Genomic DNA, 18784 nt, shown 5'->3' on the forward strand with positions numbered 1-18784 from the left:
CAGTTCAGAAAAAAACGGATGGACTTTTTGTTTTACACATTTCAATTTATATGTGTGTTAAAACCTACATTGGTTAAAAGTTGAATTGTACGTATTTGTTTACGTATTTAATATTTTTTATAGCACTAAAGAGTTATATTAAATATTTTTTATTTTATTTTGTGGTTTTAATTAGTTAAAAGTTCACTGTAGAGTGAAATAAGGGACTAATATAATATAGTAAAATAATACATTTTTTATTCATTGATTACATGCATAATGTTGCATTATTATTCGTAATAGATTGGTGAAAGCAACAAAAAAATCTGATGAGTTGTTTGGGAGCCGAAATTGCTGACTCTTTAGTGAGACTACATTTTCTGATTTTTGATCATTTCAAATTGTGTACTCCAGTTAACGTTTTTTGTACGTGAAAAAAGGAATTTTTGGCACACATTCATTATCGATGTAGCTTTTGGATTTTTCTTTGAAAATGCACCAGAATAATGCATTTCAATTTAAAATGTTGAAAACCTTCTTCCAGGTGACCTCGGACCTCCCTAGACTGTCCACCCACCGGAATCTCACAAATTTATATGGGAGACCGAGTCCTCCATTTAGTTTTATTGATGTGTATATCTTCCAACATATTTGAAATCTACAAACATTCTGCTTAAAAGTCCTCGTTCCTCCCTGTGTGAGGGGATTAGTAAAGGCTTCAATTGACATAACATGATTGTGTTTTGAATCCTCTAATCAAGACCCAGAACCATAAAAGCAAATTATTCAATGTTTTTAATGAGAGTGCCACACCATACATCTTAAGAAAAAATTCAACACAAAGGCCAAACCTGGTCTCTAGACAAAATTTAATTTTCAGCGCATTTTATTTCACTGTGTGACGTTTGAGGATTTTATAAAATGTATGAAATAATAATGCCAGAGGCTTGTCCCATATCTATATACCACTTAATATGTGTCTCACTCCCAAAGTTACTTAATAGAGTTGAGGCTCATTTTGACATTTATTGTCCTTAATAATGGTTTTAATACAAGGTGTCAGCAAAGTTCTTTTGAAAAAATGTCTTAGAATACTGCAAATGAGAAGGACACCAACGTATCTAGAGAGAAGAGAGTGCTTGCGCTGTATGTGCATAGCTCTGCCCATCTCTACCGCTCACCCAAATAAATTGTTCTGAGTGTGTTGCTGGCATTCATGGGTGTTCGAGAGCGTTCTCCATTAGGGCCCAGGTGCTGTGGAATGCTCTTCCCCCTGAGATTCGATCTGCAACCTCAGTGGAAATGTTTAAATCTAAGCTTAAAACACACTTCGATTCTATGGCATATGTATAACCTATGTTTTACGTTGACAATATCTGTGTATCTGTGTATTATTTGCCCTCATTTAGGTTTTAGAACAGGTGATGGTGTCATAATAGTCTGTGGTTTGCAATAATCTGTGGTCTGTGCAGCCCTTTGAGACTCTGTGATTAAGGGTTATACAAATAAACATGACTTGACTTGTTTTTTGGGTTTTTATAATAAAGCGTCTGAAAAGTGAACATATATTGTTTAATGCGTTTCAATAGAGGCAATTACAATCTTAGTGCTGTTTTGGCTTTGCATATTCTAAGTTCGTCTGAGCACAACTTAAATTTGGATAGTGCAAAAGATTTAAATTTGTGCAATTTTATCTCCGAGGCAGATGTACTTATGAAAAGAACCATATCTGGCTTAAGTGCCATAGGTTCCAGACCCCTGATCCAGTCCCTTGACTGACCGCGGTCTTGTCAGTGTTGGCTGGAACGTCGTACATCTCGTTGAGGTGGTTGTCCAAGAGGCTTTGCTGCGAATGGGCTTGGATAATCTGGCTCAAGGTTTTCCTGCTCAGCTGCTTGGGTGGGAGAGCAGGAGGTTGATTGTCCACCCCTTCAGGGGAACTGTGCATTGACAGGAAAGAGAGAAGAGATGTGCAATGCACAGAAAGGGAGAAGAGATGATGAAAAACGAATAGCACTTCATTATGTGTATAAAGTATATTAAATTCCACTACTCTTGTATAAAGTAAAGCAAAAAATATATGAAAAGATTAGGTGAGACCAAAAGGGGTCTCATAAGTGCAAGAGGCCTGATACGTGTCGCATTGAATTCATTTCAATAAACTGTGCTGTCATGTGGAAGGAAAACACCCTGAAGCACATTGCTCACGACAATGCTGGACTTCAATGTGAAAGGTTCATCAGGTAATGCTCCCAAAAGCAACATGAAAGGAACAACAGGCAATCATCACACCATGTGCTTGTTGTGTACGTGTTTGTTGTGTGGGGGATGCTCCTCGAGGATAAATCCGAGGAGCAGCAGTCAAACATTATTGCCTTTGTTGTGACTGCTGTTACTGGTGCCACTTTGTGTTTTAGCAGTCGTGTACACAAGCAACACACACGTATAAAAAAATATACAAGACACAAGGGTCAGTGGGATGGGAGAGCACAGCAGGGCTCAGAGAACATGGCTCATGCACCATGTTATTTTGTAAAAGATCAATGATATGTGCAAAATTGTTATTTTCAAGTCACACTAGTAACATAGGTTTTGAGACAATTATAAAGATTTTATACCATTTATAAAATAAAAAAGAAAAGGTTCAAGCCAGTAGGGACTTTTTTATTGTTGCTATATAAAGCAAACTTTATTTCACATAAGTTTGAATTAAAATCAGTGACAAAAATGAGAAACTTACTAAAATACAGTAGAGTTCAAGGGCAAACTTGTATCAAGAATTAATAACAGCAAGAGATATTAAATGATGTCCGACCCAGAGAAGGCAGGTGATTATGTCATTGTTTTGGCTCAAGAACAAACAAATGAGACAATTGGTGAGCATGCTCTGAAAGCAGAAGCTAAAAACCTCAGTTTGCAGTACAGTAAAATATTGCTGCTTTTTCAGAGGGTAAATAGAAGCGCAACAATTTGCAGCATGATAAAAAAAGAAACTTCTGACACAATTGAGTTGATTATTATTGGTGCCTCTTAGTGTTTTTTAACGTGCAGTCATTAAGTTACAGCCTTTTTCATGGCCAATTCAAGGACTTTCAAAGGCAGTTTCTCAATTTCTCCAGTGCCATTAAAATAAGAAATTTGGTGTTAATCATGTATATCCGCGACCTACATATATGAAGATTAGATCTTCATCGCCAATGTAGTTGTGGATCGAAACGAAACGTATATATATATATATCTATATATATATATAGATATATATATAGATATATATATATAGATATAGGTAGCGATAGAGAGAGAGAGAGAGAGAGAGAAAGAGAGAGGGAGAGAGAAAGAAAGAGAGAGAGAGATAGAGAGAAACATGGCGACAATTCCAAGCAAGAGCACTTTCCAATCCTTGAAAACACAAAATTTAAGTTCATGCAGTTTAAAGGATTTTAAGCACCAGTGCGAACCCTGAATTTAGTCAAACAGTGCATATTGGAGAAATCTGACTCTGGAAATGCAAAAAGTGTATCCGCTCAGATAAAAGAAATATGACTTATGATAAAGCAAACCAGACAAATTGGGTGATTCAAACACAAATGAACAAGTCAATCCCCCAACACAAATACATTTCCGTTTTTCAACTGACCCCGCTTTCCTCACACACTGTAAGCATATTTTATGAATGTTTCTATAAGGCTCACACTGAGAGAGGGTGTGAACTGTTGGGTGAGGCCACAGACACAGGCGGACATTTAAAAAATAAGTCAACTCAGCAGTTAAGTCAGACAGAGCGGCACTAACAAAAGATGAGTGAATTCAACCACAAAATTATAGGAGGCGCTATTTTTAAATGCTACTGAACAGAAATGTGTTGAATTGCTGCTGAATCCGATGTTTATTGAGAATGAGCATGAAAATGGGAGAGGAAATAAAGGCATGTTGAACATTTACAAGCAGGTTAAACACTTACGGGGTGGAGTCCAAGCTGATACTGTTGGCCTGCGTGGAGGAGGCCGACTTGTGATTGGAAGAGAAAACGGGCAAGCTAGGTGACGTGTGAATCATGTGATCAACCAGGTGGCCGACAGACGACGGGCGTAGCCGTGTGCCCTCTTGTGTAAACATTGAATTCCTACCACACATACAAAGACAGTTGACACAAACTTCCTTCATCCGAAACAATTCACATACCTGTCAACTCATACACTTCCTCCCAAGAAAAAATAGCAGATTGTGATAAAGTTCATTATTTTCTGTTATGTAATGTACTGATAAACATTATAATTTCATATATTTTAGATTCATTACACAAAACTGAAGTAGTTCAAGCCTTTTATTATTTTAATATTGATGATTGTGGCAAAAATGGTAAGGAAAAAAACAAAAGTCCCTATCTCAAATAATTAGCACGTTTCATCTGACAAATTTTTAAAAAGTGTTTTTTTTTCAATTTTTTAAAAAAGTAAATCTTCAAATGATTATGTTCAGATCTTCACTCAATACTTGATCAAGAATCCTTTTGCAGAAATGACTGCTCCAATGCGGCGTAGCATGGAAGCAATCAACATATGGCAGGTGTTATGGATGCCCAGGGTGCTTCAATAGCGGCTTTAAGCTCATCCACAGTATTGGATCTGGTGTCTCTCAACTTCCTTTTCACATTATCCAACAGATTCGCTATAGGGTTCAGGTCAGGAGAGTTGCGAGGCCAGTTAAGCACAGTTACACCATGGTCAGTAAACCATTTACAAGTGGTTTTGTCACTGGGGAAAGTTGTGCTGAAAAATAAAAAAAATATCTCCATAAAGCTTTTCAGCAAATGGGAGCATGAAGAGCTCCAAAATTTCGTGATAGCAAGATGCATTGACCCTGCCCTTAAAAAAAACAGTGCACCAACACCAGCAGCTGACATGGCGCCCCATACCATCATTGACTGTGGGTACTTTACACTGGACTTCTGGCATTTTAGTCTCCCCAGTCTTTCTCCAGACTTTCGCAACTTGATTTCTTAAGGACATGCAACAGTTGCTTTCATCCGAAGAAAGGAACTTTGCTCCACCGAGCAAAGCTGAGTCCAGTGTTGCTTCCATGTCACCAAGGTCAGCAGTTTCTGCTGTTGTTTCCAGTTCAAAAGTGGCTTGAACTGAGGAGTGCGGTACCTGTAGCCCTTTATCTGCACAAGCCTGGCTCTGGATGTTTTTACTCTAGACTCAGTACACTCCCACCTTCGGGTCCCCTAAAGAGTGGAATCGGCCATTCTCCACAATTTTTGCCAGGATCCGGTTACCTCTTGAAATGAAATGATCTGCATTTATATAGCGCTTTTCAAGTCAATGACTTCCCAAAGCGCTTTACATTGTGCTTCACATTTCCCAATAGCGGCCATGATCTGTGCAGCCATGTAAGGCGCTAACCTGCTTATTGGGGGTGTTGGGGGTTCAGTGTCTTACCCAAGGACACTTCGGCATGTAACACGGACAAGCCGGGATTCGAACTGGGATCCCTTAATCCTAAAACTAAATCTCTACCTCCTGAGCTACTGGTTGAGCAGTGTTTTCCGCCTCACCTATTCTTTCTACAGCCTTCCCACTGAGGTGCCTTGATACAGCACTCATTGAACAGCGTATTTGCTCAAAGATGTCTTTGTGTCTTACCCTCTTGCTTGAGGGCATCAATGGTGGGCTTCTGGACAGCAGTCAAGGCAGCAATCTTACCCATGATTGCGGTTTTGAGTAATGAACCAGGCTGGGAGTTTTGAACAGCCTAAGGAATCATTTGTGGGTGTGTAGAGATAACTTGTTGACGAGGATGATGAGGTCAGTTGCTCGTTTAGAGCACCTTTTTGTGATGTGCTAAATTTTTGAGATAGGAATTTTAGGTTTTCATGAGCTGTATGCCAAAATCATTGATATTAAAACAATAAAAAACTGAAATATTTCAGTTGCTGTGCAATTAATCTAATATCATTTGTATCATTACACTTTGTAAAATCATACACTATTACAATATGCAAATTTTGAGAAGTACCTGTACATTATCACTGTATTATATACATTTTTTGATCATGTCAAATTAATAACAATTTTTTCACGGGAAAAATGAACCAAAAAAAAAAGACCATTCTCATCTTGCCTGTTTTGTCTCTCCTTCAGATTGTCTCAGTCACTAGTAGTAGACGACAACGTCATTGAAGATTGCTAATGAAGATAAGGTCTGAGAAATCCTGCACTGCTATGTACAATAGGAAGTTTGTAAATCATTTTAAATGGCCAAAATTTAAGCTCCTTTTAGGGACTTTGAAAGCCAATTTTTTAATTCTCCAGTACCATTGAAAGAAGAAATCCGAAATGAATCATGTGTTTTGCAGTCCACAAATAGATCTGAAATTTACACATGTGATTTTTAATCTTCCGCGTGCATTTATCAAGACATATGTTTTATAGATCTTAAGTAAAGTCCTGAATGTATTTGTGGATCTGAAGAATACATGTGTAATTATTTTGCATCAATTGTCTTTCCTGTTCTTGAATACAAAACATTAAAATTCAAGCATTAATGTCAAGCACCTTTTAGACCCTGGTTAAGGAACACTAACACTGCAAGTGGGGAAAGAACTAAAAAATGTTGAAAGAATTAATTTTGTTTATTTGGTTCATAGAATTATTTGTTTAGACAAATTAGATTTTTTTTAATTCTGTATTGTCTGTCTTTTTGTGAGAGAACAGGTGCCACATTGCATTTGTAAGGTTTATTACAGCCTAATAAGGGGAATTGCAATAATTGATAAAGGGAGCAATTGGCTGAGGGTCACAGGTATGAATTCATTTCTGAGGTAAACAGAATGAAGGAAGATCGATTGATAATATCAAAGAAAGCATTTTTAAAAATTATGTTTTCGAAATATTCAAACACTGGTGTCCAAACTACAGCCCACTGACACATTGTATTTGTTCCTCAAAATGTTGTTTCAGCATTTTTACATTTTTTGCAAATGTACTGCTTTTTATTCATAATTTTTTTTTCCTTCCCAAAACTAATCTTAGTTTTTTTTTGGAAATCCACAAAAATGTAATTAGAAAGCCCTTACGTTTTTTGTGTACAAAGAGAAAAAAAACTCAAATCAAATTGGGCCTTCATCCTGTAATTGTGGTTCAAAGCTTATGTCCAAAACATATAATACAAATGCAAAATAAAATATAATACGACTATGTAAAATCAAGACAAAGCTTAGTTTTAGACGTACTGGTTAGGCGTCCCAGGTGGTGAGCGAGTCGGTAGGCTCTGGGTCTCCAATCTTTCGTCTGACATGCTGTTTCTGCTTACAGTCTCCCAGTCAGTTCCTCCTAACAACTTCCTGGCCAGAGGTTTGCTAGGAGATCTGCACAGAGTAAACAATTGTTTCAGTTGCAATTACACTTAAGCCAAAAACAAAAGTGTAACAGCTGCTTGTGTGCATTAACTACCTGGCAAACACTCGGTCTTTGATGCCTTTCTCCTTGCCATACTGTACGGACTGTACCTCCGTTCTCCCGCTATAGGGAACGCCAACAACAAAAGATAAATTACATTACTACAATACTTTGAAAGACATAATCAACTTATGCTATTGAGATGAAGTAGTTCAAGTTTTCAAAATGTAGTTACCAATAATTGTTAATGTATTAAATGGATAAATCAAACAGTTTTTATTACAAGTTGAAAATACATATTTTGGATTAACCATGAATAATTTAGATTGTTTTTGCAAAGTTAGCATGTATTATGCCTAAAATGCATTAAGGGTTATAGTCTATAAAACAAGTGTGAGACAAATGTTTCCAACAATTCATGTACACCTCCATTTATCAAAACGTAGAAGTAATATCAACATGCTTTTGATTGCTTTTTTTAAAAGCCTCATGCTCTTCGCACCAGTATCGAAACTTTGAGCCTAAGGAGAAGTAATGGGAGAAGAAGTTCTTCTGCGGTGGGATGGGTCGTTCCAATCGGAAGAAGGTGTGGTGCTCTACGCATGCCTTCCACAGGTTCTTACAGGCTCGATAGTTCACCATATTGAAACCAAGAAGAGTCTCTCGAGTCTCCGTCTGATTAGAACGAAAATATAGAAAAAACTTCAAGAATTACACAAGTGGCAGATTACAGCACTATGAACTATCATGTATTTCACCTAAAATCCCAAAAAGCTTGGACACTGCATCACAGATTCACCAATTTAATTGAACAGTCTTTTTTTCCGTAGAAAATGAATTTGCCCCAACCTACTCACAACTAATACTCCCCGACCTACTACCCCCCCCCCCCCCCCCCCCTCCGAAAATTAAGTAACTGAAACCATGGTTTTGCCATATGACATCAAGTCCAACGTCCAGTGAAAATAGCGTTCATTGAGTGCAATACTTGTTTATAACAGCAGGTGGCCGGGTGTAGTCTACATTTAAAAGAGAAATTAAACAACTTGTGTGTGTATGTTATATTTTAAAAAACTTACAGCTTCTCTTCTCAACTGGATAAAGAACTGCTTGCACTTGAAGGATATTTTTACTATTTTCAACCTGGAAGAAAGAAATTACAAGGTCAGTGTCTCCTTGTTTCGTTGTCTACTGTAAAACAGAAGGGTTCTAACTCCTGTAAAACAGAAGGCTTCAGTTTAATCTGGTTATACTCAAAAAATGAACTGTATCTGGAGACAGACAGAAAAAAGGACAATTTTTCAAAGAAGCAGTGCTTAAGTAATGTGGCAGATTTGGATCAGCGCAACATGGCTCACCACATCAGGTTTCACAGCGCTCAAAATATATCAGTCATGAGGTGATTGCTTTCTAAAAGCAAAATGAGGGGGTGTTAGCAATATGATGCCAAATGTTAGCAATCAGACTCCACTAGCCTTGAGAATAGGCAAATATCCTGCGGGGAATAAAAACTTCCACTATCAACCATGGCTGAATAATCGTATGTCCAACTTTCTGACTGAATCATACTATAGTGAGGCCTCGGATCAGTCTGTCCCAGTCTAACATTGAAGACGTTTTAGAGATAAGTAACAACAGGTGGGCAAAGCAAACCTAGCAGTCTACCAAAAGGTTTGGCAATCCATCATTATGTGTGATGTATCTTGTATCAGCAATCCAATATTAACTATAAATTGGTGCAAACAAATTATTAATTTTGATATCTTAAAAACGCTTATATCCCAACAGTGGCATTATTGGATGGAGTGGAAAGCAGGTAAATCACAGAATTAAACATTTTCCAATTCAGTATGGAACATTTTATTAGTGCACTACATCGATGGTTTAACTGTTTATGTGATTTTTTTTAAGTATTCTTTACTAACCCAAAAATGATGAGGTAGAAAGGGAATACTTGATTAACGGTTAATCTTAAAACAAATACTTGATCCGATTTGTTTAGGTAATGGCTTTATTTGTATGATACTAATCTACACTACAGTTTCTAAAGATCTGTCTGTGAAATTATATACCGTTTTTAATAATAAATAACGTCCCAAAAAATTCAACATTTGGACAAAATTAAGACTTAGATAGAATAAATTAAATTAGCAACGCTGAGCATGTTATTGTCTATATGATCGCCAAAAAAGATATCAACTTGAAGAGAACAGTTCATTATAGCCATGTCCAACTTTTGAATTTAGCTTTTGTGTGTGTTATAAATATGTAATCAATTGAATAAAAAGTATTATCAGGGATCAGAATGGAGATTTTCATTTTCAGCTGAAATAGCCAGGGTCCAGGAATAAAACAGGGCGGAGCACACCCCCCCCCCACCCCCCCCCCCCCCAAGCTCCTGGGTTTTAGGCAATTTACTTGTCCAAAACCATGCTTATATTTATCATTTAAGTAACATTTTTAGAAGACTAAAATAATTTGCCCACATAACTGATTTTTTGGTAAATACTGCAAGATAAGTTCAAATGCAGTTCAGTCCCTGCAGGTTGAACAACAATGCGGCCAATTTTTCTAACGGCCGCCAGGGTGCGCCAGAGCAATAAAGGAAAGAGTGAGACAGTCGGATTTTGAATTTGTTTGCTACGCAAGAGAAAAAGTGAAAAAGTCGGAATGCCTTTGGGGTTCAAAAACAGCGGAAATCCGCGGATCCACGGAAAATTCTGATCCCTGTATTATGATGAAAATGTCTGCCAGTTTCATTTTCTCCAGCAAACACACATCAAGTTAACTTGTTCAAAAATGAAAGGCCTTCTGGACATTATAGGACGATTGAGGATATAAGTTTGCCCTCTCATTTTCAAGTGAATCCATCATTCCAGCCTGCTGTTACAGAGCAGTGTTATAACCTTGTGTTCAAATCAGATAAATGTACAAAGTAAGAGGTTTTTTGATGAACTGCAAAGTAACAGAATTCCCTCTTAGATCTCTTGCTACGCTGACTCACCATCCCTTGCTAAATATATTTCACAAGCACACACATGCAAACACAGAAGCGCACACACACGTCGAAGTTAAGAATGAGTCATGCATATCAAGAGTGATTTATTTGAATGGCTTATCAAAACAAAGAAAAATTGGTTATAATCTGGAAAAAACATGTGACTCTTTTCACCCAATTTTTTACCATCAATTCAGACCAGGGAAAAGGAGCCATGATTGAATAAAAGAAATAAGAATGTCCATATAGTTAATCTACAAGATGCTATTAGGCAGCAGTTATGGGAAAGTGACTTGGCGTTAGTAACTTTCTATAAAACCTAACACGAAAACACAGAATATGATGAGAAGATTGGTGAGAATATGTTTCAGTATTTGTGGTAAATCATAAAAGACAGTCCTTGCCAATAAAATTATTCTGTAGGATGGAAAATAATGGGAGTAGAGCAACAGTGTGAAAGATTATCAAAATATTCAACAGAACCTTTTTTCGTAGGGACTAAAATTTCTTGAAGGAGATAATTTGTACTTTTATGACATATACAATTTTAACCTCGAAATTAGCAAATCTGTCAGGAGTTGGTGATAACAAAACCTGTTGTTGGTTTTCTTTTTTTGGAACAACAGCCCAATTTGCACATACCACAGACTGGACTGGGCCAAAGGAAATTATCATGAATAGCCCTCAGCAATAATAAGTTGCCAGCATGAATAAATCAAAATAATTTAAATTTTCTAACAAAGCGACTGTTCTTTATCCAAAGCCTTCTAAAGTTGGCATGCTCTTTGCTACTAAGTAGAGACTATCTTTGCTAGGGAGAACCCAAAAAGTGTAAATGATTCTGTTGGCTTGCTGATCATGTTTCATATTGAGTCAACACCACAGCATTGTGCTTGAAAAAACATGGACCACTACAGCCTTCTTCATTTACTTCCTAAGGGGCCGGTCACACAGACATTTGCGGCTGATTCACGGCCAGAAATTTCTGCCTTTGAGGCGGACGCCATTGGACGCATTAAGATCGCCATTCAGACGAGATACAGCGGTGCTTAATACGCAGTCGGAAATTCGCGCCCGGGTGTCAGCGCGAAATTATTTGGCGCTGCTCAAATCTTCAGAGCGCGGGCACACAGACTTTCAAGAGCGCACTGAGGCTGAACCACGGCCAAAAATTTCTGGCCGTGAAGCAGATGCTGTTGGGCGCTGTTGGACGTTTAGAGACCGCCATATAGACGAGATAGAGCAGTGCTTTACTCGCGGTCGGAAATTTTCACGTGGTTGGCCGCGTTCAAAACTTTTGAGCTGCTCAAAAGTTTGAGCACGCGTTAAACCGCGTGCCGCACACGTGGTCAACACGAGGTAATGACGCAGAAATGACGCGGAACGACGTGCTCTGGCCGCGCCCAGGGCGTGCTTACACATGGGTAGGATGGGTGGAGCATGGTAATAGCATGTTCTGCGCCTGTATCGCGGTGTTATTACGTGAAATTAGCGTGTTACGCGTGTGACAGTCAAACGCCTTTCTCCGCGTATAAACAGCGCGAATGCCGAGCACACGTCATTTGTGCTCGTGACGTCAAGGGGGTGAACATGGATCCCCGTCAGCGTAGTTTCTCTTCATTTCGAAAAAATCTTTCGGTGCATTCGCAGCATAACTTTAAATCTGGGACCTTAGCTTAGCCTTTTGGTTGAGAGTAAGAGTCCCGGCTCCTGAGCTTTGTAGTGTATTATGAACTGATCGATAATGGATAATGAATAAAGAAGATAGAACAATCTCCCCTAAAGTCTCAAGTCAATTTGTCAAATCCGAATGGTTGAGAGTGTCTTTCAGGGTTATACAAGGAGAGATACATACAAATAGGACTTGTCACTACGAAGCATATTCCCGGAGTTTCTTTGTTGGCATTCACAAATGTATTGAAATACCATCCAGCCTCATACAACAACTTTCCTAAGAGACTTGATTAAAATATATACAGTATAACTTTCGGAAGCAGTTACTGTTGTGTCCACTTCTCTCACTCAAATAATGGAGGCTACATAATTCTAAAAACTTGAAACTTTGACCAGGTATATAAATATGGAATGCTGAACAATCCAGTTCAGCTTCTTTATTATTCTATGTGCCTGCTGAGATGTCTGCTGACCTCATGATCACAGTCACCATACGAACGAACGTCAGTGCCAAAGTAAGCAAATATCTCCAAGATATCCAAACCGACAATTTTATATTGTATCAGTGTCTGAAATAACGTCTGCCCGGACGCCCAAGGCGTGCATCTTTTACGTCGGGCGTACAACTTACACAACGTCTCTGCCCGGGTGGCCCACTACTTCAATAGAAAAAAAAACATTTCGTTTGCATTTTTTTTTTTTTTTTCTTTCCAAGTCAAACATTTGCTTTTTTCCGATTTCAAAGTAGACGCACAGAGAACACAAGAAAATGGATAAATGGTTAGGAATCAAGCCAAAACCTCAGCCCCGGAAGAAAGATGCAAAAGAAGCTAAGAAAATTGATGACGCTACAAAACGTAAACATACATTAAAAGCATCGTAGAAAGAGGAGTTCACGTGGCTTGTAGCAGACGATGCAACGCAAACATTGCATGAATGAAGATGAGTAAATACAGGTACAAACGGATGGCAGATGGAAAACATCGATGTCATATGCATGCAATGAAGGTTATAAGTAAACTTAAATTTCAAGTGTTATTCTATTATATATTCTGATTATCAATCCCTAATACTTTGCAACGACGGTTTTTTTGCAATTAGTCGTCTTATTGCATTCCAAGTTGTGACAAATGGGGCAGGCAACTTTATGGCTAGGCAGGCAACTTTTCAGAGTAGTCTGCCCTGGTGTTTGGTAACTTTTTGTCATGAGTTTCAGACACTGATTGTATACAATATTGTATACGTTTAACAGTAACAATTTAGTCAGATTTTGTTATGAACCAGGGCCTCAATAAGAAACTGCAAATAAATCTTCAGGCATTTAATTACAAAAATGTGATGGCAGTCCATTGGTGAGAATGGGAATGCCAGGATTCAGAATTGGTTTGACTTGGACATTTGTGGTTAATTTTAATAATGCTTAGTGTCTTTATTATGCCCCATTTTCTGCTCAGATGTCAGTTAACCTCATGATCACAATTACCCGGAAGATTTAGCTCATACCAATAAGGGTCTTGATATTGCCCCTCACGGTCTAATTTCTTTCAAAAAATTATATTCTGTATATTTTCATAGAAGAACAAATTCAACACCCAAATCTAAATTTGGACATTACCTTAAAATAATTCTGTTCATGCGTGTTCCACTCACCATGGGAAATAGTTGATCCGTACCCTGTTCTTATAAATAACAACGCCGGCAGACATCACCCCAATAAGGATCTCGGTGTTACTCTGATCCTAAAAACGTGGAGTATATGGCACATGTGTTAAGACAGAGGTAACAATTGTGATAAGACAAATGTAAACAAGGATCGCCTTTCTGATCCAAAGCAACAATGTGGTATTGAAACAGCCTTGTGTGCGCAAAAAGACCTGACTAAAAACAAGAGCATACGCTCTCAAGACAGTTGGAGGAGAGAACTGTCCAACACTAACATTGTGCAAGTTCCGGTTTAGTAAACTCTGGATGTGTTTCAACAAGTACAGCTTTTTTTTTCAACAAGTAAATAGATGCCATTTTTTCTTGCTACAGGACAACTTAAACACAATTGAAAAACAGACATCCCATGTCAGATTTGTGTTTCTAGGCCATAATATCGAGAAAGGAGAAAATCACTGTAAGATAGACATTGGGGAATTTGACGGATGCTGAGGACTCAGCATTGATTCAAGGGGGCTTTTACAATTGCATTTGTGAAATTTATATACTCCATTAACTGCATTGTCTTTTCTTACAATCACAACAGACTACTGTGTCATGTGTGTATTCACATATTCTGTCTTACCTTCATAATTTAGGTAACAAATCGAACTTTAGTTACTTATCTTTATATTCTACTAAAAAGGCTTGCTGATTTTAAACCTAACTTCCTGCATCATTAGGATCTGTTTCCAATTCCAGTGCTTAAAAAATATCAGAATTTTGGCGCCAGGCCGGATAGGAAAAGGTTTATCTCCATGCCGACCAAGTGAAAAATGTACTTTATCGTATGTGTCTGCCAGTGGTGATAAAGGTTTGGATTCAAGCTGAATTGTGAATATGAACATTCATTGGAATATAAATAATGCACACTAAAATATTGTGTTTTGCGCGAGAGACTTGACTTCTTTGCTGACACAACATATGTTGTATACCAAGTCATGTTATTTATCTATCTACTTTGGTCATATCCCTCAAGAGGGGTGACCGACAGCAAGACAAACAAATACAATAACAAAGAAAATAAAAGGGGAAAAAAATAGCAAAAAAAAAAACACACACAAAAATTTTTGGACCATGGCCAACCCAATTGCCCAAACACCCAAACAAGTTAGGCACCTCGGCACCTAAGTTGGTCATGCTTTCGTCCCTCCAGATGAAATGGGACACTAGAAAGCGGCCATGTCACTCGGGTCAGGGTGACACAACACACTCTTTTGTTCAACAGCAGGGCCCGACATCTTTCACTGGTTTACCCCTGCCGCATCATACGGGTGCCCAGCCCATACTTAAGAACGCGTCCACGTTCCCACTATCCTTTCACAACAAGTCAGGTTATTAGAACCCATATTTTTTAACTCTTTTGTGTTCCGCATATACATACATACAGTAGTTTCCGGACTATAAGCCACGACTTTTGTCACAAGCTTTCAACCCTACGGCTTATGCAATGATGCAGATAATTTATGCATTTTTTTTCTAATGACCGGTAGGGGCGCCCGAGCAGTAAAGGTAAGAGTGAGACAGGTGTAATATATTTCAAGTCTGTTTATCTGTAAACAGAAATAATGTGACGAAACGAACGGATTACAAGAAGCAAGTCATACAAAGCAGAAATGTTTTGGGCGGATTTCTGTTCATCTATTGGAATTTTTTGTGTTTTGGAGTAAATATTTTACACAGTTGAATTCTATGACGTAATAAAGCCATTTTTGCAGACATTCAAATAAGTTGAAGAGGGTTGTTTCAGAATGATTTGATGAGTATATTTTGAAACGGTCATCATATCTTAATCCCAGGAGTTTAAGCTTTCCAAAGAAATGTGGCATGACACATGACTGACAAGTGTTTATCAAAAAGTTCAGTGGCCCGCCAGCAGGCGTAGCAGAACGTTATGGTACCGTACATTATTAAAACTTTCTTAGTAAATATCTTATGTCATCAATGTGGGCACATGCAGCTTATGTTTAAGTGCAGCATATTAAGAGCAGCTTGTATGTAAAAAACATTTTTTTCATATAAAAATGTACTGGGTGCAGCCTTATAATCAGGTGCTCTCTATAGTCCGAAATGTACGTTATGTAAATTAAATGTATCGGTTTATGTTGTCAAAGTAACCAAGCTAAGGGAGCAGATATACAGTACTGTACGATGACAGCTTCACAGTCCATATGCAAGGGAGGGAGAATCTAGGTAAACAGAAAAACAAGCACACAAGCAAGCATTACCAGATTAAACTTTACTTACTCTTGCATAGTGCAGCTCTACCCCGTAGAGCTCAAGCGTGCGTGCTGTGTTCAGATAATTAAACTCCGACTGGGCAGGAGATAGACCACTGGGAGAGAAAAAGGGAAGAGACAAAGAGTCGGGTAAAAATACAGGCAAGGATCAGGGATGGTGGAGCAAGGCGTGGAGAGGCTTGGTGACATTGTAAGAAGGATAAGTGCATGTGTGTGGTTGTGTATGTCAATGAACTATACGGTCAAGGAGAGGAAAAGCTGAAGGAAAACACAACAAAAAAGTTGGACCTGAAACAGTAAACCGGCTGAGGGAGTGTCCTATAAAGCAGTGGTGCAAAATGAGCTAGTGAGAGCATCAGAAGATGTATGTGCAAATAAGCAATGCACGATTATGCAGCAACAAATGGCCTCATGGATTAAGTAACGCATTATAATGTGGAGAATATTAAAATAAAATCGGGTCAAATGTATGCATCTCTCCTCTGTAGTTACCTGTGCTGCTGGTGATGTTTGGCAACCTCTTTATGAAAATCTTGCGTTGGGTTGGGGATGAAACAAAATTCGGATAGATAGCCCACAGAATGCTCATTCTCATTGTAATCCCCCAATTCAGCTGCAACACAGAGGGTCAATTTATCAGAAATTTACACATGAATAAGTGGTATAAAAACTTTAAGTGATCATACTGAAAATTGAAATAAAAAAAAAAAAAATTAAATGGATATTATATCTACAAAAAATACATAGCACAAAAATAATAATACTGAGTTCTCAGAAAAAAAGGCTTAATTATCTCAATGCCTTTGCAATTTACGTTATGAATAAACAAAGCTAGGTTAACTTTTTTATTTATAGGAAAATCTACTTATGAAAGTATTGTTTATAAAAGGAAGTGTTTATTTTTCCTGGATAAAATTATTCCCGTCTCCCTTTCTTTCATAGCAATGGAGTAAGACAGCGCGATCAAATTCCCAAAGCCATTAGCTCAATAGCTCGCACTTGAAGTCCAAAAGAATCATTTCTTTCAAGAGGTCCCTAGACTAACCTACTCGTCTGCAGCCTAAGCATATCGACAAATAAATCAATTTCAGCCTGCCCTCTTATTGACAGTCGCATAACTCCGGAGCAAAATCCATGTACAGTTGCAAGCTCAAGTCTTGGAACGGTGTTGGCCGCTGTTATTACTTTTACACGGTTCAGTTCAGCCGGAATCAGCTAAGGCTTTCGATAATGTGCTGCAAAACGTTAACAGGCTGTTAAGCTCTCCATTCAGCATGATAGATTTATAGGCACTGATGGTAGTTCAGTGCCAGCTTTATTCAAAACCTTTGACACAAATCATGACAATATGTTGATCAAACAACAAAAAAAACAGTCATGTCAAAGATAAAGCTCGTGATCCGACTTGTTGCTGTAAATTTCTGAGTATGTCCAAAGAAAAAAGCCCACCAAGAACAAAGTCTGGATCCGGACCCCAAGCCAAACTGATTATGACATGCCTGGTTTAGTCGGAGTATAAAACCTAATAGGTTTGTCCTATTTGTGTAGCCAATAGATGTATTAACAAGATGTATTTTTGTCTCAATTGTGAGACCTCAACCATTAGTTTTCTAAAACAAGAACAATGCTTACTACAAGAGATCAATGGAATATGACAAATGCTTCAGATGAAATTGGGAACGTTATCTGTCAAATCTGCAAAGCTAATGTAACAGTTTCAATGGTATGCTGACGATTTTGCCTTCTTATTTGTAAATTCTACAAAACATTTGTGACATTTCAGAGTGAGGCCTTACTGAGGGATTTACTTTAATCAGTATTGGCGCAGGGACCAAGCTTGCTGAATTAGCAGCATATGCAGCTGCTTTCAGTCATTTTCTTCCCAAAGCAAACACTTATCTGCATAATCTGGCTGGCACAGCGCAAAGTGAGAATTGAGCCTCAGACTCTGTTAGGGTTGTTTTATTTTAAAAGCCGTAGTGTCACGATGTTGGCGCAGTAGGCCAAATCTCCTTTCTGACCTATATAGTGTGCAAGCCCACAAAATCAGAGCAGGTGGGGGAGGGAGGAAGATGTGGGCTCTGAACCACACCACAAGCAGATGAGCACAAATCAACAGGGATAGTGCTACAGTGTATCACAGACAGCTGGCAGATAAACAACCTGCAGTAAACTATGGTTAAGGCTTTAAGAAAAAGGTGTTGTGCAATAAATGTTGAGGGAGAATCTTGTTGGCACGTGAAAATTATATTGTAGAATCAAAAGAAGCAGCAGGAAAAAAAGAAGAAACATGCCTTGATTAAATCCAACATATATGAGTAATAGATGATCTTGCGTATCTCAATGTGGGGTTTATTTCTTTCTCTGTTTGGATCTAATATAATAAATACAACACTGTATAACCCTTATGTGAGCCCAAAATCATGAGGAAACTTGTAAAATAAAAAAATAATACTAATTCACAGGTCTAAAGCAAATAGTTTCCCCCTCCTCCATTTCAACTACGGAACAATTATGCAGCTCTAAATCCAAAAACTCGAAAATTCATTTTGATTTGCCACTGTGGTTAATGTTCATCAGTGAAGTTCTCTAAACAGCACTCTACACTAGGCTGCATATTTATGCGCAGTGCGAATAATAACAGACCACAGCCTAATTGAATCGTAATGGCTTGTGAGCAGCAGCCATAAGGGCACTGGACCAGCCACAGCAATTACTTTTTACAGTGTGTGTACATAAAGAGTCGTTTAATGAATTGGATTTCAATCATAATGAAGAGTGAGTGTATCCGG

The 18784-nt window shown here is 38.1% G+C and overlaps 1 protein-coding gene across 2 annotated transcripts in view; it reads right to left on the reverse strand.

The window, feature by feature from the left end:
- ptpn4a (protein tyrosine phosphatase non-receptor type 4a) overlaps positions 1-18784 on the reverse strand; it is an 86290-nt gene that overhangs the window by 21554 nt on the left and 45952 nt on the right. For both annotated transcript variants that reach the window (XR_015852782.1, XM_088353595.1), the window contains exons 8-16: positions 16485-16605; positions 16000-16087; positions 13702-13790; positions 8459-8522; positions 7882-8054; positions 7434-7502; positions 7214-7348; positions 3941-4102; positions 1760-1919 (exon numbers count right to left, since the gene is read on the reverse strand). Coding sequence is in view for 1 of the 2 variants with exons in the window: in XM_088353595.1 (XP_088209721.1) it covers positions 1760-1919; positions 3941-4102; positions 7214-7348; positions 7434-7502; positions 7882-8054; positions 8459-8522; positions 13702-13790; positions 16000-16087; positions 16485-16605 (1061 nt within the window). In the remaining variant the exon portion in view is untranslated. The remainder of the gene's footprint in view (positions 1-1759; positions 1920-3940; positions 4103-7213; positions 7349-7433; positions 7503-7881; positions 8055-8458; positions 8523-13701; positions 13791-15999; positions 16088-16484; positions 16606-18784) is intronic.

The sequence above is a fragment of the Urocampus carinirostris genome, chromosome 14, assembly GCF_059441175.1.
Source record: "Urocampus carinirostris isolate Australia breed hairy pipefish chromosome 14, RoL_Ucar_1.0, whole genome shotgun sequence".
NCBI classification, from domain to species: Eukaryota; Metazoa; Chordata; class Actinopteri; order Syngnathiformes; family Syngnathidae; genus Urocampus; species Urocampus carinirostris.